Source organism: Odontesthes bonariensis, chromosome 19 (assembly GCF_027942865.1).
Source record: "Odontesthes bonariensis isolate fOdoBon6 chromosome 19, fOdoBon6.hap1, whole genome shotgun sequence".
Taxonomy (NCBI): domain Eukaryota; kingdom Metazoa; phylum Chordata; class Actinopteri; order Atheriniformes; family Atherinopsidae; genus Odontesthes; species Odontesthes bonariensis.
Window position 1 is genome coordinate 6,342,757 of NC_134524.1, and position 26,791 is coordinate 6,369,547.

At 44.7% G+C, this 26,791-nt stretch overlaps 2 protein-coding genes across 3 annotated transcripts; both read right to left on the reverse strand.

Annotated features, from left to right (window-relative positions):
- Nucleotides 1-3,379: 3,379 nt before the first annotated feature.
- Nucleotides 3,380-11,777, reverse strand: rbm14b (RNA binding motif protein 14b). 2 transcript variants are annotated; one of them, XR_012767499.1, is made up of 5 exons: nt 11,706-11,777; nt 9,486-9,838; nt 7,573-8,617; nt 4,740-7,323; nt 3,380-4,255 (listed from the first exon to the last, which is right to left on the reverse strand). XR_012767499.1 is itself a non-coding variant. In XM_075451264.1 (4 exons), the coding sequence occupies exons 2-4, from the start codon at nt 9,832-9,834 to the stop codon at nt 7,023-7,025; spliced, it is 1,695 nt and encodes a 564-aa protein (XP_075307379.1). In that variant the 5' UTR covers nt 9,835-9,838; nt 11,706-11,777; the 3' UTR covers nt 3,380-7,022. The 2 variants fall into 2 exon arrangements, 1 of the variants encoding a protein (XP_075307379.1); XM_075451264.1 differs by having other exon boundaries at nt 3,380-7,323.
- Nucleotides 11,778-14,992: 3,215 nt separating this feature from the next.
- ccs (copper chaperone for superoxide dismutase) lies at nt 14,993-22,079 on the reverse strand. The gene is made up of 8 exons (XM_075451213.1): nt 21,942-22,079; nt 21,647-21,719; nt 20,879-21,016; nt 18,879-19,053; nt 17,944-18,004; nt 17,648-17,725; nt 17,469-17,572; nt 14,993-15,986 (listed from the first exon to the last, which is right to left on the reverse strand). The coding sequence occupies exons 1-8, from the start codon at nt 22,074-22,076 to the stop codon at nt 15,827-15,829; spliced, it is 924 nt and encodes a 307-aa protein (XP_075307328.1). The 5' UTR covers nt 22,077-22,079; the 3' UTR covers nt 14,993-15,826.
- Nucleotides 22,080-26,791: the final 4,712 nt, after the last annotated feature.

A 26,791-nucleotide genomic window follows, 5' to 3' on the forward strand; every position in this document is an offset into this window, starting at 1 on the left:
ACCCTTTATTCAGCCGCTCACACACACCATGACACTCACACCCTTTATTCAGCCTCTCACACACACCATGACACTCACACCCTTTATTCAGCCTCTCACACACACCATGACACTCACACCCTTTATTCAGCCGCTCACACGCCATGACACTCACACCCTTTATTCAGCCGCTCACACACACCATGACACTCACACCCTTTATTCAGCCGCTCACACACACCATGACACTCACACCCTTTATTCAGCCGCTCACACACACCATGACACTCACACTCTTTATTCAGCCGCTCACACACCATGACACTCACACCCTTTATTCAGCCGCTCACACACACCATGACACTCACACCCTTTATTCAGCCGCTCACACGCCATGACACTCACACCCTTTATTCAGCCGCTCACACACACCATGACACTCACACCCTTTATTCAGCCGCTCACACACACCATAACACTCACACACTTTATTCAGCCGCTCACACACACCATGACACTCACACCCTTTATTCAGCCGCTCACACGCCATGACACTCACACCCTTTATTCAGCCGCTCACACACACCATGACACTCACACCCTTTATTCAGCCGCTCACACACCATGACACTCACACCCTTTATTCAGCCGCTCACACACACCATGACACTCACACACTTTATTCAGCCGCTCACACACACCATGACACTCACACCCTTTATTCAGCCGCTCACACACCATGACACTCACACCCTTTATTCAGCCGCTCACACACACCATGACACTCACACCCTTTATTCAGCCGCTCACTCACCATGACACTCACACCCTTTATTCAGCCGCTCACTCACCATGACACTCACACCCTTTATTCAGCCGCTCACACACACCATGACACTCACACCCTTTATTCAGCCGCTCACTCACCATGACACTCACACCCTTTATTCAGCCGCTCACTCACCATGACACTCACACCCTTTATTCAGCCGCTCACACACACCATGACACTCACACCCTTTATTCAGCCTCTCACACGCCATGACACTCACACCCTTTATTCAGCCGCTCACACGCCATGACACTCACACCCTTTATTCAGCCGCTCACACACACCATGACACTCACACCCTTTATTCAGCCGCTCACACTCACCATGACACTCACACCCTTTATTCAGCCGCTCACTCACCATGACACTCACACCCTTTATTCAGCCGCTCACACTCACCATGACACTCACACACTTTATTCAGCCGCTCACTCACCATGACACTCACACCCTTTATTCAGCCGCTCACACTCACCATGACACTCACACCCTTTATTCAGCCGCTCACACACACCATGACACTCACACCCTTTATTCAGCCGCTCACACACGCCATGACACTCACACCCTTTATTCAGCCGCTCACACTCACCATGACACTCACACCCTTTATTCAGCCTCTCACACACCATGACACTCGCACCCTTTATTCAGCCGCTCACACACACCATGACACTCGCACCCTTTATTCAGCCGCTCACACACACCATGACACTCGCACCCTTTATTCAGCCGCTCACACACACCATGACACTCACACCCTTTATTCAGCCGCTCACACACCATGACACTCACACCCTTTATTCAGCCGCTCACACACACCATGACACTCACACCCTTTATTCAGCCGCTCACACACCATGACACTCACACCCTTTATTCAGCCTCACACACACCATGACACTCACACCCTTTATTCAGCCGCTCACACACACCATGACACTCACACCCTTTATTCAGCCGCTCACACACACCATGACACTCACACCCTTTATTCAGCCGCTCACACACACCATGACACTAACACCCTTTATTCAGCCGCTCACACACCATGACACTCGCACCCTTTATTCAGCCTCACACACACCATGACACTCGCACCCTTTATTCAGCCGCTCACACACACCATGACACTCGCACCCTTTATTCAGCCGCTCACACACACCATGACACTCGCACCCTTTATTCAGCCTCACACACACCATGACACTCGCACCCTTTATTCAGCCTCACACACACCATGACACTCACACCCTTTATTCAGCCGCTCACACACGCCATGACACTCACACCCTTTATTCAGCCGCTCACACACACCATGACACTCACACCCTTTATTCAGCCGCTCACACACACCATGACACTCACACCCTTTATTCAGCCTCACACACACTATGACACTCGCACCCTTTATTCAGCCGCTCACACACACCATGACACTCGCACCCTTTATTCAGCCTCTCACACACACCATGACACTCACATCCTTTATTCAGCCGCTCACACACCATGACACTCACACCCTTTATTCAGCCGCTCACACACCATGACACTCACACCCTTTATTCAGCCGCTCACACACACCATGACACTCGCACCCTTTATTCAGCCGCTCACACACACCATGACACTCACACCCTTTATTCATTCGCTCACACACACCATGACACTCACACCCTTTATTCAGCCGCTCACACACCATGACACTCACACCCTTTATTCAGCCGCTCACACACACCATGACACTCGCACCCTTTATTCAGCCGCTCACACACACCATGACACTCACACCCTTTATTCAGCCGCTCACACACCATGACACTCACACCCTTTATTCAGCCGCTCACACACCATGACACTCACACCCTTTATTCAGCCGCTCACACACACCATGACACTCGCACCCTTTATTCAGCCGCTCACACACACCATGACACTCACACCCTTTATTCATTCGCTCACACACACCATGACACTCACACCCTTTATTCAGCCGCTCACACACCATGACACTCACACCCTTTATTCAGCCGCTCACACACACCATGACACTCGCACCCTTTATTCAGCCGCTCACACACACCATGACACTCGCACCCTTTATTCAGCCGCTCACACACACCATGACACTCACACCCTTTATTCAGCCGCTCACACACACCATGACACTCGCACCCTTTATTCAGCCGCTCACACACACCATGACACTCGCACCCTTTATTCAGCCGCTCACACACACCATGACACTCACACCCTTTATTCAGCCGCTCACTCACCATGACACTCACACACTTTATTCAGCCGCTCACACACACCATGACACTCACACCCTTTATTCAGCCGCTCACACACACCATGACACTCGCACCCTTTATTCAGCCGCTCACACACACCATGACACTCGCACCCTTTATTCAGCCGCTCACACACACCATGACACTCACACCCTTTATTCAGCCGCTCACTCACCATGACACTCACACACTTTATTCAGCCGCTCACACACACCATGACACTCACACCCTTTATTCAGCCGCTCACACACACCATGACACTCACACCCTTTATTCAGCCGCTCACACACCATGACACTCACACCCTTTATTCAGCCGCTCACACACACCATGACACTCGCACCCTTTATTCAGCCGCTCACACACACCATGACACTCACACCCTTTATTCAGCCGCTCACACACCATGACACTCACACCCTTTATTCAGCCGCTCACACACACCATGACACTCGCACCCTTTATTCAGCCGCTCACACACACCATGACACTCGCACCCTTTATTCAGCCGCTCACACACACCATGACACTCACACCCTTTATTCAGCCGCTCACACACCATGACACTCACACCCTTTATTCAGCCGCTCACACACACTTTATTCAGCCGCTCACACATCCTTTATTCAGCCGCTCACACACCATGACACTCACACCCTTTATTCAGCCGCTCACACACCCTTTATTCAGCCGCTCACACACCCTTTATTCAGCCTCTCACACCCCAGCAGGACAGACGGGGCAACCATCCATCGCCTTGGATGCTGATGCGAGACGGGAGCAGACCTGAGCCCCGCCCCGTGCTGCCCATCACCCCCACCGAGGAGAGGCCCGCGCGGGGCTGAAGGTGCAGCGCTGCCACGGACTGGGGGAGGAGGGGGAGGTGGTGACGGCAGAGGGGAGGAGGGAGGGAGGGGGGGGGGGGGGGGGGTGTTTGGTCAAGGCACAGTCAAAGGAAGGGTGGCAAGTGGGAAGAAGAGAGGTCAGTGCTGTCATGTCTGTTTGCTTTGGTCGTTTTTCATTTACCTTGGTGGTGAAGAGAGACAACAAGTTCCCGCTGCGGCGGCGTCGCGCTAAAAGTCGTCCCCATGGCTCGCGCTGCCACGCTCACGCAAGGCTGCACGCTGGCTGTTCCAGGCGGCACGGTGACCTAATTCAGTTGAGATAGTTAGTACAGAGCTGGACCGTCGAGGGGCTTTTTTCTTTGTTTGTTTTTGTTTTGTTTGCTTGTTTTTTTTGTGTGTGTTTTTTCTTTTCCTTTTTTTTTTTGCGGCAGAGTTACAGATTATCACACATGCAGGTCTGAGTAGCAGAGTGAACAAAGACACACGGAGAGGGAGAATTTGGTGTAGCAGGGAGAGACCGGACCAGACCAGACGCACACCCATCAACCCCCAAGACTGGGACTGCTCCACAGATCAAAATGCACCCAGGCCATTCTATCTGTGTGCCTCTCCCCAGCTCTCAGTGTGCAAGATGATCTGTGCATGGAAATCAATTTTAAAAAAAAACCACATCAGGCATTTTCCTGCAGCCGCTGAATGTGGAAAAGCACTAAATGTAGACCCCTTCACATACAATTTGGTTTGATTTTGAGAGGCTGGAGAGAGGAAGGAGCTCCAACCCGCACTTACCCCGACCAAAGAGAGCAAAGCTGGGCCAGCATCTACACCCGTCTCCCCCCGGGTCCCCAGTCATATGGGTCTGGTGGTCATTTTACACAAGAGAAACAGATGGTAGAGAAGAGCATAAACAAGAAGAAGGGGAAAGGTCCAAACCCTTTGCTTTCTTTTACCACAGCAGTCAGCCAAACATTCTTTATTATAATGAGGTTTATAGTATACATATTCTCCATAAAAAGCATGCCAATTTTTTGTTTTTTAAACTCATCTTTTCTCTTTTCTATAAAAAAGGCTAAATTAAAATACTTTTCTAAAAAATACATGGCAAACAAGACATTTCGCAAACCACAGAATTCTACAAAGGATGCAACTGGTATGTGTTTGTATATAGGACACAGAAAGATTACACTGTGAGATGCAAAAGTCACTTAACCACTAAAAATCACAGCAGGGGGGGAGGAAGGGGGGAACAATGAGGCAGTAAGGTGATTTCAGAGGGTCTATCCGGGTGTGCACCAGGCCGCCGTCAAACACGAGTTGCAAAAAAAAAAAAAAAAAAAAAAAGACCGTTTTAAACAATCTTAGAGCCAACAAGATGGGATTTGCCATGAATGTTAACTTTAAAAGCTTTATCCCAACTCTGCAGACGTGGCAAACGTCGCAAGATCCCGCGACTAACTGAAAAGAGCCGCGGAAATATTTTTGCAATTAGAGTCTAAAGCAGGTCTGGTGCTTAAAGGAAAGAAAGGATGGCATTTGGGGCGGCTGGAAGACACTTCCCCACCTCTCACTTTGTTGGTGCTATCACTGTCTTTTCTGTTCAGAGCCAGCGGCCGTCTATGAAGCCCGTCAGGCTCCGTTTGTAGCTTTTTAAAAAAGACCCTTTTTGACGTGAAACAGATCTATCTAATACAGGAGTGCAAGTCCAAGAGGAAGCGTCGCCACTTGTAAGCTCTAGAGGGCTCCAACCCCACTTAAAATGGTTCCAAAGTAATGTCAAAAGCACTTAAAAATGGGAGAACCCTCCACGTAATGCACTTCACTCGGGGCTTATAGGCACATAACTGACCTTTTCACGAGTAATCATGATTTCTAAACGGATGCAAACCAAAGATCCTTTGTAAACAGCTCCTTCAGTCGTCGCACAGGGATTTTTTTTTACCATTTACAATTCATTACATCCCTGGCTGACTTATATCACACGTAAACTGCACTAAAACGAACAAAAACATTAACACTATTTCCATTATTTACCTTTTTTTTTCTTCTCTTTAAAAAAAAAGGCCTCTGAACATAAAAGGAGGACTCATTACAGAATATTTACAAAAGTCATTGAAATGTGGCTCTTCCCTCTCCAAACTGCCCGGACCCTCGGGGGGAGGCAGGAACCAGCCGACTGGGTGAAATGTTCGGAAACTAAGGAACGCGATACGAGTCTACGCTGAAACTTACAGGAAGAGGTAGGCAGCTGTAGTCTGAAGGAGCGAGAGGTGAGGCAGTGTCTCTCAGCGCGGGAGGTAAAGGTGGGGCTGGGATTCAGAGAGCTGAACATACATTACAGTACGTATATATATATATGTGTGCTTTACGGTTTTTCTCTGCAAGGCGCAGTTTTAGTTGCTGCGTTTGTGCGTTGCAAGGTCGAGAGCCCGCACGTCCCACGCGTTCACACAAATCACATCCAAGACAAGCATCCCCCAAAAACACATCAACCTTGGTTCCGTCTGACACCGTTCAATGCAGCCAGCACACGACACGGCGTGCGTTCACCCGGCTTCCCATCCGATCACATTAAGAATCTAAACTCACCAACATAAGGCAAAAAAGGTTTCGAATTAGCTGCCCTAACGGATCATCCAGGCCTACGGAGGATGGCTGATGGAATTTATCGGAGATTTGGCCTTAGAAAATCAAACTGGGTTGCAGAAATAAAGGCATATGAAACGACTGACGGGGGTCAGTCAAATACTGGCACAAGTGTGAGACTGGCACGATTAAAAAAAAGTAAAACTGAGCAGCACAAAGAATGCCCGTGCAACAGATGAGAGCCTCCCTTTCAGGATGCACCGTGTGTGTACAAACCGAACCAAGGTTCGCTGATCCAGACCCTAGTAAAGCAGGTTAATAAACCAAAGAGCCCCCAGTTTCAAACCTCAGCCGCACACTGGAGGGTGCCCACACACACACGTACATCCATACAGCTGCTGTAAGGTGGTCAAGTTTCGGTGGAAAAGGAGATGTGGGGATGGGGTTCAGGGCAAAGAGGGAGAGGAGGGGGCAGACAGTTGAGTGTGACTATCGGAAGGGGGGCTCAGGCGTGTGAAGGGAGAGTTCGGGGCGGCGGAGGATGGCCTCCTTGCGCGTAGGCGGCGGCAACGGCGGCTCATACACCCTGGGCGCAGCCATCGCGGCTGCTACTGCCGCAGCGGTGGGGACCACCGGCCTGAGGGCATCCAACGTGGCGACCGGCTGGGCGGAGATGGCGGGCAGAGCGGACATCCCCGGCATGCCAGGAATGGCGGTCATTGCGCTCGACGGGTAGGCGTACTGAAACTGGGGGTACTGCTGCAGCTGCTGGTAGTACTCCGCGTAGTACCTAAGACAGAGGAGGGCGGATGGTGATGCGGAGGGATGGATACAGGTGAGGAGAAGCAGGTTTGGGCGGGACGACAAACAGCAAGGGTATTTATGACAGCGCATGGCAACATGGATAAGAGAGGGATAAAGTCAACAAGAACACGGAAAGTACTAAAAAGATAAACGGTAAAGAGACACAACGCTACCCGGTAACAGTTCAGGAGCGCTGCGCAGCTGCTGGATAATAGAGTCGGATATCGTGACCTACCTGGCCATGGGGTCCTCTGCAGCCTCGGCTGCCTCTTCAGCTGCACGGCCGGCCGGCGTGGGGAGCAGGGGCCTGCGTGGTTTGGCCCTCTGGTAGAAAAATGGCTTCATCACGGGGTCTGGGAGCAGAGGTGCTGACCTCCGGAGGGGACTGCGGTCCCTCTCACCAGACTTGGCCGCAGCTACTACAGCTGCAGCCACGGTTTGCTGCTCAGCCATCACCTGCTGGCCCTGGGCGAAGTAATGGGCCTGTCTGGCGGCCTCAAAGATGGCGGTGGTATGATCCGCTGCTCCCAAGGCGCTTATATGAGCGTAGGCGGGTGTGGCGGCACCGTAAATTGCAGGTGCTACAGAATAGGCAGGATTGACGGCAGCAGCCGCTGCTGACATATCTATCCCAGGGGCAGCAGTCAGATAAACCTGGGGGTTGGCCATAGTTGGGGTGTAAACTGGAGTCGAGTAGGCGGCGGCGGCGGCAGCAGCAGCAGCAGCAGCTGCAGGAGATGCAGCCACCTGGCCGTAGATATTGGGGGCCATCGAGCTGTATACCTGCGTGGCGCCCGATGTCAGAGCTGCCTGACTGGCCACCGATCCATAAAGTTGATTGGCAACATTGGCACCATACACCTGGCTGGCAAGGGCGCCATAAACAGCCGGATTGACGGGGTTACCATCCGTGCGTGAGCCGGTGGTGATCCCCGTCAGAGCTGCATATGTGGGGTCAAAGGTGGAGGTGTTGTAGACCGAATTGTGCACGCTCTGTTGGACCTGTAGAGGCAGGCCGGCGGCAGCCGCGGCGGCGGCAGCCAGAACCGCCGCCTGACTCTGGTACTGCTCCAAAGACGGCTTCCCCACGGGGCATTCTCCAGCGTAGTGGCCCTGCTTCCCACAGTTGACACAGGGGATCTTCCCTGTGGGCGCCTGCTTGCTGGGCTGGACCTTGGACAGCTCGACAGACAGAGGGCGACCCTTGAAGGAGGTGCCGTGCAGGGCCTCGATGGCCTGAAGCGCATCTTCCTTGTTCTCCATGTGAACAAAAGCGTAACCTGTAGAAGACAGATTCACATCACTGTGTGCCGACTTTGCAGATTCCCCCTTTTATGTTGGGAGTCTAGCTGCTTTACAGGCTCCATTTTAGCTCCCGTCTCTTTAAAGTCCATCGCTTGGAAGGTATAGGCTGTGTTCGAAACCGCATACTACATACTTCCATACTAATCGATCAGACAGTATGCAGAGCGTTTACCCACAATGCATTTAGCTCCTGCCTGAGTCGAAATCAGCCGGCCTGAAGCTGATTTCGCTTAAGCTCTAAACTCTGTAAACTTTAGCAACATTTGAAACATTTTCAGGCGAGAAAGTAGTCGTTTAGATCCCCAACGTGTTGAAAACCTGACAAAATACCGGCTATTTACAATTCTGTTCCCACGAATTTGGCGCTACTAAAGCTAGCCGCAGTGAGCAACGCACTTCCAGTTATTTTCACAAAATAAAATACCCGTTGCCTTTTATCATAGGGAAAGCCATTACGATACAATTGGTGCTTTTGTTTTGAAAACAGGAAGTGAACCTACCCTCGTTGTAGCTAGCTTGAAACTGACGTTTTGACAGGAAATGACGATCGGCGACGTCACGTTGCATCTTGGGTAGTTTGAGTATGAGTAGTAAACTCATGATGCATACCCAACATTTCGGAGAATCTAGTATGCATTCGGGAACTTCTCGCTTACTCAAACTTGCATACTAACTCAAAAAGTTAGTATGAGTAGTAGGAGAAGTATGCGGTTTCGAACACAGCCATAGTCCTCATAACATGACTTCTTAAAGCCATTAAAACCTTAACACTGGTACAGACACTCTCACATATATCACTTGGTATCTCAAACAGATTCAGATGCTAGTAGAGTCTCTGCTCACCTTTGACTTTATCACACTCCAGAACTTTCCCAAACGTTTGGAACAGCTGCTGGAGGTCCTCAGTGGTGCACATGCCACTCAGATTACCCACAAACACCTTCGTGGAGTGCAGCGGCCTTCCCCTCGATTCCTCCACCACCAAATTCCGCCCACGAAACTCTCGTCCATTGAGCTCCCGGATGGCGCGCTCCGCGGCGCCCTCGCCCTGCAGGTGCACAAAGGCAAACTGTCGCAGCACGCTGCAGCTCACCACCTGGCCGTAAGGTTCGAAGATGGCCGACAGCTCCTCCTGGGTGGTGTCCAGTGCCAGGTTGCCCACGAAGAGCTTTACTGTGTGGCTCTTATCCATGGCCCTGCAGACAAAACAAGGAGCGAATGTTTTTGGATCCATTATAGCATCGTTTTTTTTATTTTTCTGCTTTAAAACTCTTCACACATTCTCTACAGGCGACTGCGGGCCAACCCAGGACCCTCTTCTCTCTCAGCTATGCCTTTGTAACACGTGCAGAATGTGGTTTTGCATCGACTTCCTTGAAAAAGTCGTCTTGAAGGCAGCAAACCAGATGCCTCCGAGCTCTAACAAGTGAATTACAACTCTTTTGGTGCCATAAAGTGAATGTTGCTCTGTTGCCCCTGTGGGTTTATCAGCTGCCGTCTGAGGGATGGATCAAACCGCCTGCATTAGCCTTGAACACTCGCCCTTTAAGTTTAAAGAGTTTCTTTAATTATTAAATGATACAACGCGCTCTGTAGAAGCAGAGAGATAAAAAGATCTTTATTTAAGGAACATTCTCTGGAAGGAACTGGAGATCCTCTGCCCAGCCTTTCATGGATGCTGCTTTTTTATTTTTAATCAAATTGGAGTCACAATCCTCTGTTTGAAAGACTATTTTTCTTTAAAAAAAAACTCTTTATGTGAACCGTTTCAGGCTCAAAATGCAGGAACTCGTGTACTTAAACAAAGAAGCTGAGTTATATCTCAGGTTCATCCGGTCTACAGTGAGATAAACGTGTCTCTGCAGCACACAGGTGACCCACCTCATCATTATCACATTTCTCTGCCACTAGATAAAAAAAACACTTCTTCAAATTTAATTCTCCTTTTATTATCCGGTGATGCTGAAGACAAACGGACACTATAAGCTTAGATAAGCTGACATTCAAATGAAACAGTCCCACACATTTGTGTGGGATCTTCCCACAGGACAGATTGTGTTTGCTTTGAATGAGATCTCACAGACTGGAGAGCTGAAGAAGAGCCGAAGAAGAGCTGATTCTGTGACCCCCCCCCTGCAGCTATGACTCATTCTGCTCACTGGTGGCAGGCAGCAAACAGAGCATGTTGCAGCACAACTTCCTGTCACCTTTATAATACAGAAACATGCACATGCTGCGTGAACCCGCAGCTTAAACCTAAACGAGTTCCTCTTTTGTGCTCCCAAACAACTTTTATGGTCGGCTGTAAATCAAAGGGCAAAGCGGAACCCGAAACCAGAGACCTGAGACATTTCTATTTTCTGGTTCAGGCTCCGGTGAGCTGCTGCTGACTGACAGAAACGCGCCTCCTCTGCTCATGTAGAAGGTAAAAGCCTTCAGAGACGCGCTCCTTCTTTGTGGACGTGCTGTGGGAGAGCCCGCTCAGAGGCAGCGGAATGGCTGCTGCACTCACAGCTGGAGGGTTTCAGGCAAAACTGGGGGGGAAACCTGCTTCCCTGGTGACGCAGCGCGACGCTGAGTCACCGCATTTCCACCGCACGCGTCATTAAAAAAAAAGGGAGAAACAGAAAAGATGAAAACACATATTTTTAGTTGGTCGGGGGCACGCGGGTCTGCTCGGACGCCTCGTTTTGCTGTTGAATGTGAGAGGAGACCCGGGATGCTGCTCGGGTCTCCACAGCCGAGCAAAACATCCCAGAATAAACACACTTTAAGCCCATTTCACTTCAGACGGATGCTTCAAATCTAATAAAGCGAGTGCCTCTCGCGCGCAGATCGACACAAAGCACAACAATCACATTTTTTTCCGCACAGGAATGGATACAGTGTAACACCGAGTGGCTCCGGCGCAGCAACGCGGTGCCAAAGTGCCGTCGCGAAACCAGCACACGCGACTAAAACACGCGAGCTTAAAAGCGAATCGGATTTATTTACCTCCCGTGAGGCTCAAATGACAATATCGGGGCAGAAAAGGCGATTAAATAAAAGGATCTACCATCTTACCTAAGCGGTGCTGTGTTTCAAAATGGTAGCGCCTGCTTCCGTTTGAGCGTCGGGCATAAAGCTGGAGAGGCGGCGGAGGGGGAGGGCTGCCGCTGCTGCGGCTGCCGCTGCTGCGGCGGCGGCGGCTGCTGCACCCGGAGGAGGATGCTCAATCTTCATCAAGGGTTCACACTAAACACCCCAATGCACCCCGCGTCTACTTATATATATATACACCAGCCACCACAATAAAACAGTAACAGGCAGCAAGTGAGGAAGAGCTTTGTTTACATGATTCACATTCCAGCAGATGTCAAGGAGCCGGGCAGCAAAGATTAACCCAGTGAAGATGCTGTATTATCTGAGTTCCAGGTCCACTTCTAACCTCTAAACCTTAATTTACCTTTGTTGTGTCCCCTCTGCAGCTCTTTTTTGTTGGTTTGTGGTCGTCTCGAGACATCTGGTGGCCATTCTGAGTGATTTTCAGCATCTTTTGAGCATATTTTTGGTTGTTTTCAGTCAATCTGAGTCGTATTTAGTTCCTTTTGTGATAATATTTAAGTTTGCATGGATAAATATTTCTTAAATCTGATATATTTATGATTAGAGTATCAAAAGTAACCGTGCACATGAAGGCTGAAAGCATGCTGCAAATAATTTAATCAAAATTAAACTCTTAGTATGCAGAAAAAGTGTGTTTTTCTCAGCTTTATTAATAAAATCATATGAAGTAGAATTAGAGCTGCGGCGGCGGCTGCTGCACCCGGAGGAGGATGCTCAATCCTCATCAAGGGTTCACATTAAACACCCCAATGCACCCCGCGTCTAAATATATACATATATATATATTTATATTTGGGTTACTTTATATAATTGTTTCTTTTTTGTTTCTTTGGAAGAACTGTGGGTCCAGTCCCTGTAAGTATTGGGACTGGTATAGGACCAGCATGGACTGTGGGTGGGGCCTAAGTTTTTTTCACCAGAGCAGGAGAAGCAGCTGAGGACAAAGAAAAGTTGGATCTGTATTATTTGCTAACCAGCTGGAAAAATAAACCGTCAAAACGCAATCTTCAGGTATTGGACATTGGACTTCTTTTTTGCCTGCGTACGAAACCCAACCCCAGTTCAGTAGTGGCACGTTTCCACTCATAGGATGTTTGGTTTGACAAACAATCGCCACTACACTTAATTTACCTTTGTTGTGTCCCCTCTGCAGGTCTTTTTTGTTGGTTTGTGGTCGTCTCGAGACATCTGGTGGCCATTCTGAGTGATTTTCAGCATCTTTTTTGCTTGTTTTCAGTCAATCGGAGTCGTCTTGAGTTCCTTTTGTGATAAAATTCATGCTCGCATGGGAAAATATTTCTTAAATCTGATATATTAATGATTAGAGTTTCAAAAGTAACCGTGTACATGAAGGCTGAAAGCATGCTGCAAATAATTTAATCAAAAGTAAACTCTTAGTATGCAGAAAAAGTGTGTTTTTCTCAGCTTTTTTAATAAAAATCCTATTTTTTAAGTAGAATTCGAGCATGATGGAGACACATCATACCCTGCAATTGATTTCTGGCTTTCTGCTGCACCTTCCCATGTAAAAGCAACCTGGACATGTCACTTCCTTTTCCTGCCGTCTGTAAACTGAGACGGAGCGACACAGCTCGGTTCACTCGGAGGAGCCTGTGGGTGAAAGTCCAAAGCAAAGACATTTGTTCTGCTAGAATTCCCCCAAACAAAGAATCGAGCAAAGTCAAAAACAACGCAGCTTTAATACTTAGCTTTTCTGAGGCCTTGCTGCCTCGTTCCGGCCCCTCAGAGACGGACCACGCTTCATTCAGCCGGGGAGAAACAATCTGATTAAGTGTGTGTTTACGTTATCACGTTGATTAGATTAGCCAAAGGTTCACACCAACCCTTTCAATCTGATTAAAAATGCATTTTGAGCCGGATCAGACTGATCTGATTTAGATGTTTGTATCAGGCCGTTTTATTCCGACCGGGACGCAAATCTGATTATTGAGTCAGTTTGAATGTGTCTTTGGGGCTTTTTATTAATTCTGAGACAGTTTTTTTCTGATTTTGAGTCACAGAATCTCCTCTAAGTTGCTTTGAGTCACTTTCCATCTCAAACCGCTGAATATTTAACCCTTGTGCTTTCTTAACATTGTGTTTACTCCCCTTGTCCTACGGGTCAAAAATGAGCCGCCCTACCAAAGCCCCAAAATAAAGCTTAACTTAATTGAATTTTAAATCCAAAATCTATTTTGTATGATGAAACCACCTGTTATTTATCTATTCAACTCAATTCAATACATTTTTTATCATGTATTTTTTGTTACACAATACAAAAAGACAATCACCAGTTTTCAGGATTACACTTTTTTTTTTTAACCACAAACCAACTGTCAGTTGGACCAACAGTTTTCTTGTTTTCTCAGTTTTCTTTTACATAATAAAGGTTTATTATTGCTATTATATAAATGTGAAGTAATTACTTCTGAATTAATTACATTGAAAGGGAAAAAAAACAGTGAACTTTTTTCTGGTGTTTAAATGTTTTTATAATTCACGGGTCAAAAATGACCCATAAGACAATCTTTGTACCCTAGTGGTGTACAGCCCACATGGAAACATAAACAAAAATAAAGTCTGACTTTTTCTAATGATGGGCTCCCTTTAGGAAAAGTCATAACATTTCAAGTTGGAAAAAGATAGTTTAAGGTATTTTTTCTGCAGCTAAACATGGTAGTGGGTCACTTTTGACTTGCAGGACAACAGGAGGGTTAAATGGTGCAATTCTTTCTGGCTGAATAACTTTAAATAGTGTTTATTTAATCTTTAATTATCATTATTGTAGTTGTTATTTACTGACTGGCTGATTTGTGAACTCTGACCAGAACACGAGGCTCATGGAAAGCTCTTTAGAGCCTTAAAAACATGATATAAACAACATAGAAATAGAAACGCCTGTTAAACTATTTACAATATAAAGGGCAGAAACTTATAGAAGCAGTCAAGTCAAAAGCTTCAACGTATATATGGTAAAAGTAGACTTTTGTTGGGTGGTATCTATACAAAGAGCTGCCAGCTGTCATTGAAACAAAGCTCTGATGTGTTTCTTGTTCATTTCTCTAAATCTGAGGGGAAAAAGCGAACCTTTTGGTGCGTTTGGTGTGCAGGACAACAGGAGGGTTAAACTAACAGGCTGGTTTTTTTCCCCCATTAAAAACATCAAAAATCAACCGATAACGAAGGCGATGATTTGTAGGCATCAAGCCAAACTCACACAAATAGAAAAAGACAAGGACCGGACATTTAGGGGGGAATTCAATCAGTTTATTCAGGCGTCAGCAGAACAAGAAAGAAAAAAACAAATCAATGCAGAACTGTCTCCTCTCTCATAAAACACACACCGCCGTGTCCTGATATCGATGTTTCCACCAAGAAGAAGAAACAACACACGCAGGAAGTCAGCAGGCATTTATCTGCTGTGAAAAGCTGTTTGTTCTCCTCAGTTTCTGCTTTTAAAGTCGGCTGCAGCAGCGATGAAGAAACACGACACTGCGCTGAAAACAAACAGCTGAGCGCACAGTCCCTGCGGCCTCCCTTTCTCATTTACCCTCTGTTGCCCTTTCACTTTGGAAGGAATTTGGCTCTTCCTCCTGTGCTCTTTTTAATCTGCTGCCTGGGCCGCTCTCACCACCTTATGGATTTAAAATGAACCGACAGGAAGAGGAATGAATCGGTCCAAAAATCCCAGCAAAGGAAAAAAATCTGCGGTCCTGTCGCTCATCATCAACATTTTCTGCATTCTTTTAGCACATTTTCTGCGTATGTTTGGTGTTTTTAATCCAACTTTCCCCGTCGTAACGAGCCGAGGTGCTTTTGCTCGTGCACGAGTAAAACGTGCGCGTTAAGTCTGACGGGCACAGCAGTTCGTGGTCACAAAGGTCAGACTTTAACAAAGCCCCTGTTGCCTACTTTAGTGCATTTAAAACATTTAGAGGACAAAACAGTTAAAGCGAGATAATCAGATTCTAATCAGACATTTTTCATCCATCTGTCCATCTGTGTGGGAACCTCAGTGCTCCCGTCTTCTTCTCTGTGGACACGGCGTCCTCTTCGTTTCTCTCTCTGTTCAAACGGGCTCACAGGTGTGCCGCCGGCGTCTCTGGGGGGCTTCTGCTTCGGCCTTTCCCGGCTATCGGCCGGTCCCTCTCCTGCCACAGAGTGACCCCGTCGCAGGCGCAGATCTGTTTGGGATTTTGGAAGAGGCCCGCAGATCGGGCGATAATCCCACAGGCCAGCCTGCGGAGAGCAGACAAGCGAAGCGACAAATTACTGAGACACACTTAAAACTAAAGGCAGGAAATAAATCCCCAAAGGGGAGAACAGTCCAGGTTATAGGAAAGCTTTTAAAGAGCTCATATCTTTCAGACTAAAGTTGTACTTGTTGTACATGAAGATATCAGACGGGAATCCCAACACAAAATCCATTTTTCCCCCTCAAACAGTTTGAAACGGTCCTAAAAAAAGCCCAAAAAGATGGGCAGCTGGATGTGATACCCCTTATAAACACCGTAGAAATGTCCATCCTAAGACAGATGTGTCAAATTAACACATATGTTAACCTGGAAGATGTTGGGGGGGGGGGTATCAGGAGTTAGAGGATAGGCAGGAGCTGGATACAGGATTTCTTTATTCTATTATTATCCATCTTTGCATGGATCATTTCTATACTTCCCTCTTTTTTTTTTTTTTTTAACTTGGTCTCTAATGATCCTGCTGGAATCTTAATTTCCCTCCCAAAGGGATCAATAAAGTTCCATCTAATTTTATTCTGAATGAACCTATAATCTGAATCTTATTTTCACCTGAGTTTCCAGTCTGTTTGGACATGTCTTTGGCAGGTCTTTTTTGTTGGTTTGTGGTCTTCTCGAGACATCTGGTGGCTATTCTGAGTGATTTTCAGCATCTTTTTTGGTTGTTTTCGGTCAATCGGAGTCGTCTTGAGTTCCTTTTGTGATAATATTCATGCTTGCATGGGAAAATATTTCTTAAATCTGATATATTAATGATTATAGTTTCAAAAGTAACCGTGTACATGAAGGCTCAGGAGTTAGAGGATGGGCAGGAGCACGAGTACTAGCTGGATACAGGATTTCTTTATTCTATTATTATCCATCTTTGCATGGATCATTTCTATACTGTCTCTACTACTCTTTTTTTTTTAATTTTTTTTTTTTTTTTACTTTCTCTGTAATGATGCTGCTGGAATCTTAATTTCCCTCCCAAAGGGATCAATAAACTTCCACCTAATTTTATTCTGAATGAACCTATAATCTGAATCGGCACCAAAAGTCTTATCCACCACTCATATAGAGATTTTTCTTTATCCGTATATATTTATATTTTACTCATTTCAACTTCACAATGTGCAAAATTATTTATACTATTTTTATAACTTTTTTATGTTTTTATTTTATTATTTTTTTAATTTAAATATTTTTTATTCTATTTATACATTTTTTTAATATTTTTAAAATGATTTTATTGTCTTCTTGTGATTTTATGTACCTGTAAAGCACTTTGAATTACCTTGTGTACGAATTGTGCTCTACAAATAAAATTGCCTTGCCTTTAGCAAAGGTCACTTTACTTTTTAGTACTTGCTTTTTCTCTCTTTTTTTTAAAATTTCTCTTTTTTGAATTTCTTGTTCATGTCTGTTGTTGCTGCTGTGGAAAGTGAATTTCCCCGTTGTGGGATAAATAAAGCACAATCTTACAAACCTTCCACCTGAGTTTCCCGTCTGTTTGGACAGAGGGTGGCCGCCCCGGCCCAGGTCGTCCTCCCCGGCGTCCACCACCAAAGATCGACCAATCACATCCCACACCTGCAACCACATGGTGTGCCGTTTAACCCCCTGTATGCCACCCGAGCCGAACGTGCCCGTGTGTGCTGGCGTTACCTTAATCTGAGTGTCCTCCAGCCTGAACGAGGCTCTGCCGTCGGCTCCGGCCACAACGTTCCCCAGATCACCGGCGTGCTGCAGATACACACGTGAAACTCACACCTCCTCACATCACATCACAGAAACACTAAACTCTAAACTCTAAACTCTGCAGGACTTTTTACTGCACCACAGGGGGGATTCATCTAGAATTCAGGATTTTTTTTGATCCTCTTACTCGTGGGAATCCGCTTATAAAAATGATCATTCGAAGGGTTATTTCACGGAGCTCTAAAGAGGATATCAGACCGTACCCTTTCAGAGTCCCCCGGACCACCGTGCTGCCTCCCAAACGGGTTGTAGTGCTCGCCACAGCTGCGGGGAAACAAGAATTTGGGGATTTTAGGCGATGGGAAAGGTCAAAAACCAACCAACACACACGACGAGAAAGATCCAGAAACACGGCTTCCTCCTCTAAAGCAGAGCCTGTTTTAGATGGAAAACTGCAGGCCAGAGACAGTTACATGTGACCGTGTGCACAGGAACAACTTGGACTTCTCCGAAGGCACAATTACTGCTGAAGATACTTAAAGGGATAGTTCGCCTCTTTTGACATGAAGCTGTATGACATCCCATATCAGCAACATCATTTATGAACATCTTCTTACCCCCTGCTGCGTCCTGTGAGCAGAGTTCCAGCCTCGTTTTGGTGTTGACGAAAGTAGTCCGGCTAGTTGGCCGGGGTTTAAAAAATAAAGCGTCTTGCTTCTCAAAACAATATGCGTTCTAAAGAGTAATACATTTGCATCACAAAATCGTTCTCCAGGAAAAAGTCAGACCTCACAATCACGTGGCACTATTTTCTCTTCCTTCATATCACTGCCTGCTGTGCAGACCCAGCAGCAAACATCGTAACAGGCGCGGCTGTCGGCAGGCGGCAGCACGCATTTTGAGAAGCTAAACACTTTATTTTTTAAACCCCAGCCAACTAGCCGGACTACTTTCGTCATCGCCAAAACGAGGCTGGAACTCTGCTCACAGGACGCAGCAGGGGGTAAGAAAATGTTCATGAATGATGTTGCTGATATGGGATGTCATACAGCTTCATGTCAAAAAGAGGCGAACTATCCCTTTAATCTTCTCCACGAGCAGCAGCTCTGGTGTTACACGGTTTATGTTTGTCGATCAGGGGGCAGGGGTCCCACTGAAAGCCCCACTTCATCAGTAACCTGCAGATCAGTGATCCCACCTGTCGCAGTCCTGTGTCAGGTCCCCCAGGGTGTGCACGTGCAGGCCGTGGGGTCCCGGCCGCAGCCCGTCGATGGTCCCGTCGATGAGGCAATGCTTCTCGGACAGCTGCAGGAAGCGCACCACCCCCTGGATGGATCCCTCTCCGGCCAGCATGGCCACGGCTGCACCCAGGTCTGTGGTCAGAACACACGAAGGAGTGCTCGTCATGTTCAGTGCATGTGGGAAACAGACATTTCCACACCTGTCTGGGACTTGTTGCAGAGGTTTCCCAGCAAACTGAGACCATAAATGAATCCTGGAATGGATTTAAGGCGAGTTCGTGCCTGTGAGAGCTGCTGCTTAATATTCTGATGCGTTGACCTGTACGTTTGCCCTCCATCTGCTCTCAATGCAGACACAGAAACAGTCTAACTTCCCCCATTCTCGACCGGCTGTGAACAGAACACCATTTTTGTTTTACTTTAAAGTCTTTTTGAGGAATGTTGATGGATTACCAATTAGAATTTCAGCTGTTTGAGTAATATAACCTAAAAATACACAGAAATAAGACAGAAAAAGGCACAGAGGGAGGACAGATGTTCTATCCCTTTATACTGTTCATGTCATTTTAAATCAACATTGTTGTTTTGAGGCTTTTTGTTTGTTTTTTGAGTGATTTTGTGGCAAGTCAGAGCCATTTTGAAGATCTTATTCGTTGTTATGAGTCATTTTCAGCCTAACATTACTTTTTTTTTTTTAAATGTCATTTAGCATTTCTATGTTTTAGTTTTTAGTCTTTTGAGCCGGATTGATGTATAACCATAAAGATTTTCAACTATTTTGGTAAATACAGCCTAAAAATACATCAAAGTAAGACATAAAGAGATGGTATCTCTTTGTTCATTTCCTGTCATTTTGAATAAACATTGTAATTTTGAGATTTTTTCCTTTTTTCAGAGCCTTATACCGCTGATTTTCAAGCTTATAGTAATTGTTTTTGGTCATTCAGCATATTTTTGTTTTACTTTAAAGTCTTTTTGAGGAATGTTGATGGATTACCAATAAGAATTTCAGCTGTATGGGTAATATAACCTAAAAATACACAGAAATAAGACAGAAAAAGGCACAGAGGGAGGAGAGATGTTCTATCCCTTTATACTGTTCATGTCATTTTAAATCAACATTGTTGTTTTGAGGCTTTTTGTTGTTTTTTGAGTGATTTTGTGAGTCAGAGCCATTTCAAACATCTTTTATCTATGAAACATCTATTAATTATTTCCAGTCCAATAGTATCTTGATCAAGCTTTATGAGATGCTGATAATCATATGAAGGCCTACTGCCTGTGCCCTAAGCTGCTGCTTAATATTCTGATGCGTTGACCTGTACGTTTGCCCTCCATCTGCTCTCAATGCAAACACAGAAACAGCCTAACTTCCCATTCTCGCCCGGCTGTGAACAGAACACCATTTCCTGCCCCTCGTTCACTCCACCTGGATGCTGCTCCAGCTGCTGTCAAAAGATATTTCCAGCAGAAAATTGTGCATTTAAAGCAGGTAAAATCGCCTGCTGTAGAGTGCACGTGTCAGTGCACGTGTCAGCAACAACTCCAGAAAAGGTCCAACTTAATTCTGCTCCCACTTTCCAGCAATTATACGGTGCTTATGTCGTGTTCCAACATGTGCGACCACAACCAGCCGGTTTGCTCAACAGGTGGCTCATCAAAATCTAATTTAGTGGCAACAACATAACTTATTCATATGTTTAAGGAATAATTACCATTCTATCATGTTGTTGGAAACAGCCGGAATGATAAAACTGAATGTTTAAAATGGTATAGATGAGGAAAACAGATGGTGTGCCGATTAATTTGATTAGTTTTATGACAGATAGGCCACATTGCTGCGTTTCAGGTTCATCCCTAAGTGGAGAGACGCTCCGAGGACATTCGAGTCTTTGGTTTTGTGTCGGGAAGATTTAAAGCGTGTCCGCAGATCTTCCCAGATGCCACTGCTCCTCACCTTGCTCCGATCCCCCGATGCCCTTCAGCACGGCTCTGCGCCCGGTGCTCTCGATCAGAGCCTGAACCTCTGCGCTGGTCAGGGCAGACTCCACCAGCACCGCCTCCTTACCGACGTCCACACTGACCGACTTCACTCCTGCAAAACACATAAACGCACCAAAAGGTTCGCTTTTTCCCCTCAGATTTAGAGAAATGAACAAGAGACACATCAGAGCTTTGTTTCAATGACAGCTGGCAGCTCTTTGTATAGATACCACCCAACAAAAGTCTACTTTTACCATATATACGTTGAAACTTTTGACTTGACTGCTTCTATAAGTTTCTGCCCTTATATTGTAAATAGTTTAACAGGCGTTTCTATTTTTATATCGTGTTTTTATGTCGTTTATATCATGTTTAAGGCTCTAAAGACCTTTCCATGAGCCTCGTGTTCTGGTCAGAGTTCACAAAGTCAGTAAATAACAACTATAATAATGATAATTAAAGGTTAAATAAACACAATCATCAGACATCTATCGGGTGAGGAGTTTATGCAACGTTCTTTGTCTATTCAAAGTTATTCAGCCAGAAAGAATTGCACCTTTTAAACCCACCAGAATGTTTTATTCTTATTAATTCTTAAATATATGCTGAAAGGTGCGTTTATTAATGACCTGGAAGTCTCGCTATAGTTTGTTTTGGAGTTGAGGAAGAAATATTCTGTTTCTTTTGAACACATTTTGGAAGTTGGAGAGGATTTCGATAGGAAAACAACGGCAGTCCTCACCTGGTTTACCCTCCAAAGCTGACCTGACTTGGTCTGCGCAGCTTTCACACGTCATCTGCACCGCAAACTCCAGCTGCGGAGGAAAGGTCTCACATTAAACATCTGCAGCCGGTGGATGGACGCGCTGTGTCCGCGGCATGTTAAGTAGGTCAGTTAGCAGCAACCGTGCAGCACGGTGGCACCAAAGAGGCGCAGTTTAGTCCCAAACTATTCAATGTTTTCGTTCTGAACATCAGTAAAAGAGTAAAACAAACAGAAAAACGAGGCTAAAAGGAGGTAAAAATGGCTGTCAAACCTTGGTTGGTCTGTCCGAGTCCATATTGTCAGCACGAGCCGCCGCATGAGCGACAAAAACCGAATTAAATAACAAACTTCCCAGTTTTCTGGAAGCGGAAGCGAACCTGCTGTACGTGCTCACGGCAGCCGCCATGTTGGTGAGGTCAGAGTGACGTTACGCACGTTGCCGCCGCCAGGTGGCGGTTTGGTGTTACTGCAGCTTCCTGTTTATCTCGAAACATCCGTCAAAACAACCTAAAAATACACCGAAGCACAACAGAAAGAGACAGAGTGATGCCAGGTTTGGTGGTTCTTGTCATTTTAGATTAATGCTGTTATTTTTGATACTTTTTTTGTGTCTGTTTGTGGGAAGTCAGAGCCATTTTGAACATCTTATTCGTTGTTATGAGTCATTTTCAGCCTAACATTACTTTTTTAAAATGTCATTTAGCATTTCTCTGTTGTAGTTTTAAGTCTTTTGAGTCGGATTGATGTATAACCATAAAGATTTTCACCTATTTTGGTAAATACAGTTTAAAAATACATCAAAGTAAGACATAAAGAGATGGTATCTCTTTGTTCATTTCCTGTCATTTTGAATAAACATTGTAATTTTGAGACTTTTTTCTTTTTTTCAGAGCCTGATACTGCTCATTTTCAGGCTCATAGTATTTTTATTGGTCATTCACCATATTTTTGTTTTACTTTAAAGTCTTTTTGAGGAATGTTGATGGATTACCAATAAGAATTTCAGCTGTATGAGTAATATAACCTAAAAATACACAGAAATAAGACAGAAAAAGGCACAGAGGGAGGAGAGATGTTCTATCCCTTTATACTGTTCATGTCATTTTAAATCAACATTGTTGTTTTGAGGCTTTTTGTTGTTTTTTGAGTGATTTTGTGGCAAGTCAGAGCCATTTCAAACATCTTTTATCTATGAAACATCTGTTAATTATTTCCAGTCCAATAGTATCTTGATCAAGCTTTATGAGATGCTGATAATCATATGAAGGCCTACTGATTTTCATTTTTAGTTGGCTTTAATCAACGCTCAAAAAGAATTTAAGCTCATTTTGTAGGTTTAAAGTTAGTGTGATGCCCATTTGTCATTTAAACATGATAAATCCGATAAAAATGACCAAATAAAGCCAAAGCCAATGGTAACCCAGTTAATGTATTTGCACAGATCACGCATGGTTTAAGTTATCTATTAAGGCTTGTTTCACATCTAATCAAACAGGATTGTTTTGACAACCAACAAGATTTATCCTAATTCCAAGCAATCAAATAGAAAGGTTATGAGTATGAGCATTCAAATAAAGTCTAACTGATGTAAATACTTCTGAATAAAGAAAACCAGAGTTCATCTTTAGTGTGAATTACTATTCAGTTCATAGAACCACTCGCCTCATTTGATAACTGTGAGCTATCGCTGCATGAAGCTGTTCTGACTCACACTCAAAGACACATACTAGATTTATAAGCATACCGAGGGATCTGTGTCTGATCCCATCTGTGTTTTCTTTTCATGCCTTTGACTCCCATCTTACTCAGACAAAAACAGAACATTAATAAGAATACCGGAGCTCTTTCAGGATGTTTAGATTAAACCTCTTGATCATTTTGATTGCAAACAGACGCGCAAAAGCATGAAAAGTAACAAAAATAATCTCTGACAAGCTGAAAGCAGCATGGAAAGATGCTGCAGCAGAAGACCAGAAGGAACACGGGGGGGTGTGAATGAAGAAGAGAAACCAAACTTTAAATTTACTCTGACATCCACAGAGACAGAGTCTCTGAGTGTCCATCCATCCATTCTCTTTTTAAATTTTTTTTATTTAAATTTTAAATTTTAAATGTTTAAATTTTAAATTTTAAATTTTGAATTTTGAATTTTGATTTTTAAATTTTTAAATTTTTAAATTTTTAAATTTTAAATTTTAAATTTTAAATTTTTTAAATTTTTAAATTTTTAATTTATTTAAAAAATTATTTTTTTTTCATCCATTCTCTACATTTAATCTAATTCAGGTTCGTTGAATGAGCCAATACCAGCCCCCCATGCACATTACACGGATCCTCTTTAGCATCATTAATGTGAATATTAAGAACACTTTCAGTCAGTTCCTTTCAGCCAAAAAAAAAAACACCACCTAATTAGTTTGTTGAATAGTTTAAAATGGTGCCATATATTAACATGTTCCTCTGCTCTTTGAGTATTCAGCCAACAAAATATCTAAAGGTGGTTTTAGCTCCCTGGCAGATTCAATGTTGGGCAGAAGCTTCATACACTGGAAAAAATGCCCCTCCAAAAATAAGTAAAAAAACAACAAATACGAGACGTTTTTACTTGAAATAAGCAAAAATAAATCTGCCAATGGAACTAGTGAAAATCGGCTTGTCAAGATTTCTTGAAATAAGATGTGATATTTGGGACTTTTGAGATAAAAGTGATCTTGAAATTAGCTTAAAAACCTCTTCAAATGAAAAAAAAAACCTTGTTTCATGTGAAATATGACTCAAAACAATTTGTTTTCAAGACTTTTTCACTTAACAAGATATTCAAGATGTATTGTATTAAAACAAGTCCCTATATCTGGCTGAAATGGTGCTTGTTAGGCAGTTGTGTCTTATATCAAGTGTAATGAGATACTCAATGAGAAAAATATACTTGGTAAGATTCAGATTTTTTCCAGTGTATTTTCTCTTTTTATTTAAATTCTTTTATAAATCAGCACCGTTGGTCACCTTTTATTTGGTTTTGCACTAATTAAACCTGTGAGAAGTCTCACTGGGAGCCTCTAACCAAATCAAATTATTCCACTGGATTTAATAACAGTTAATGAAAGCTCATACCTCAGGAGCACATCAGCGACAGGTTCGTCAAACCTAATCAACCCTGGCGATGCGGCGTTTAATTGATTTAAAAACCAGCTTCTTCCTCCAGCTCCTGAGAAGAAGTAGTTTAAACATGCAAAGATTCTGCCTGACAAAGCCACTCTGGATCCAAAGTCTTCACTTCATGTGTCAGACTACAGAGAACGCAGATTTGAGATAAATCAACAAATTCTTGCAGGTGAATTCCATCTTTTAAGCTTTCTGCAGCTCTCTTAAATAACAGAGTAATGGTTCATGGGTTGTTCTGTTTTCCCTTTTTGATATACCTGTTTCACTTCTCTATAAATCCTGTTTTAAAATTGCATTTGCCTTTAATGTGCTTATATATACTTTTGTTAATGGTACTGTAAACACTCCTTTTTCTCTCTTCCTGCTATTTCTCCGTGTTGCTTTTCACAGTCTGAAGCATTTTGGATAGTACATCTGTGCTATAAACTTGCCCAGGGCCGCCCCTCGCCAAACTGGGGCCCTAAGCAGAATTCTACTTTAGTACCCCCCCAATTAGAAAATGACTGTATCACCAAATGCCATTTAGGTTTACAACCTTTATTAGTGGGAACAAATCAAATCTCTTTCAACGATGGAACAAGCCTTTTACAGATGCACACATCTGCATTTCCTGGATGCAAAGTCATCAATGAGGTCATCAATGAGGTCATCAATGAGGTCATCACATGACAGCTGCTGTGCCACTTCTGAGTTGGTGCTGATGATACTCAGGCCACTCAAGCGTTCCTGCACCATTGATGAGCTTCAGTTTTGAGAAGCTTCGCTCAGCAGAGGAAACTGTAACGAGGAGTTGGTGACATTTGACCTCCATAAAAATAGCCCAAAACTTCTATTGACAGCTTAGTTGGATAGGAAATAAACCTGAGCCGACATACGACCACCAACTGGTGAATTAACCGCTCCTTTTTCAACAGAAGTGAATGTTTATACATTCACTAAATGATAATCAGGGTAAATTTAATCTCCAGTCCACATCCTCTCTTCTGTCTCATGATCAGCGGGTTAACAGCCGGGTGTTTATACCACAGAGTTTTTATTTTTTATTTCAACAACATACCCACCTTCAACTGAAGCACGAGCCACGTCTTTTCTTTCTTTTGCTGCTGTTTGGAGGTCATCTCTCCACCTGCATCCAGCTGCCTGTCGGCGCATCTGACCGCTGATTGGTCAGATGCTGCGTGCTGTCAATCATTGCGGCAACGCGTGCGCTGTCAGATTACTTTTCTTTCCTCTTCTGCCTCGGGCGGACTCGGTGCTCTACGCGCGCCTCACGGCAGAGATGCGTATCCTTTGCCCATTTGCTGCGTGTCGGGAGGGGCGGCGCTGAACTGAAACTGAAACTATTCAAGAAACCAAACAGAAAATGAGTTTTACTCACGTCAGAACTTTGTATAATTCAAGTAGAAGTATAGATACTGCAGTTTAAAAACACTCAACAAGTTGAAGTATCAACTTGACCTCTTTACTCAAGTAAAAGTGAAAAAGTATGTGCTCCAAAACCTACTTAAAGGTTGGGTAGGGGATCTTTTTCTGGAACATTTTTTTACATATTGCTTGAAATACTCTTCACACCCCCATTGCAACCAATTAATTAAAAGTTTTGACACAAATATGAAAAGTTTTAGTGGCCTCTAGGACGTACAATCTAGGAAAAACAGTATCCAATCATACTGAACGGACCGTTAACGATGATTGGATTCTGATGCGTCTATCAAACTGCAATCTGCTCCTCCCTCCCCCTCCTTCCCCCCGTGCGCGTACCCTGCTCTGTGAACGAATTACGCGTCCAGAAGCTTGGCAGGAAGCTAAACTAGAGCCAGCTTAGCTAGCACCTAGCATTATTAAACGTATAGTTAGCATATACTAAATACTAAATACGGCAACGATCGATGCTTGCTGTCAGAACAGCGCTCGTGCACCTTCGTGCTCGTGCGCGTTCATGTACTCTAGAGGCGTGCC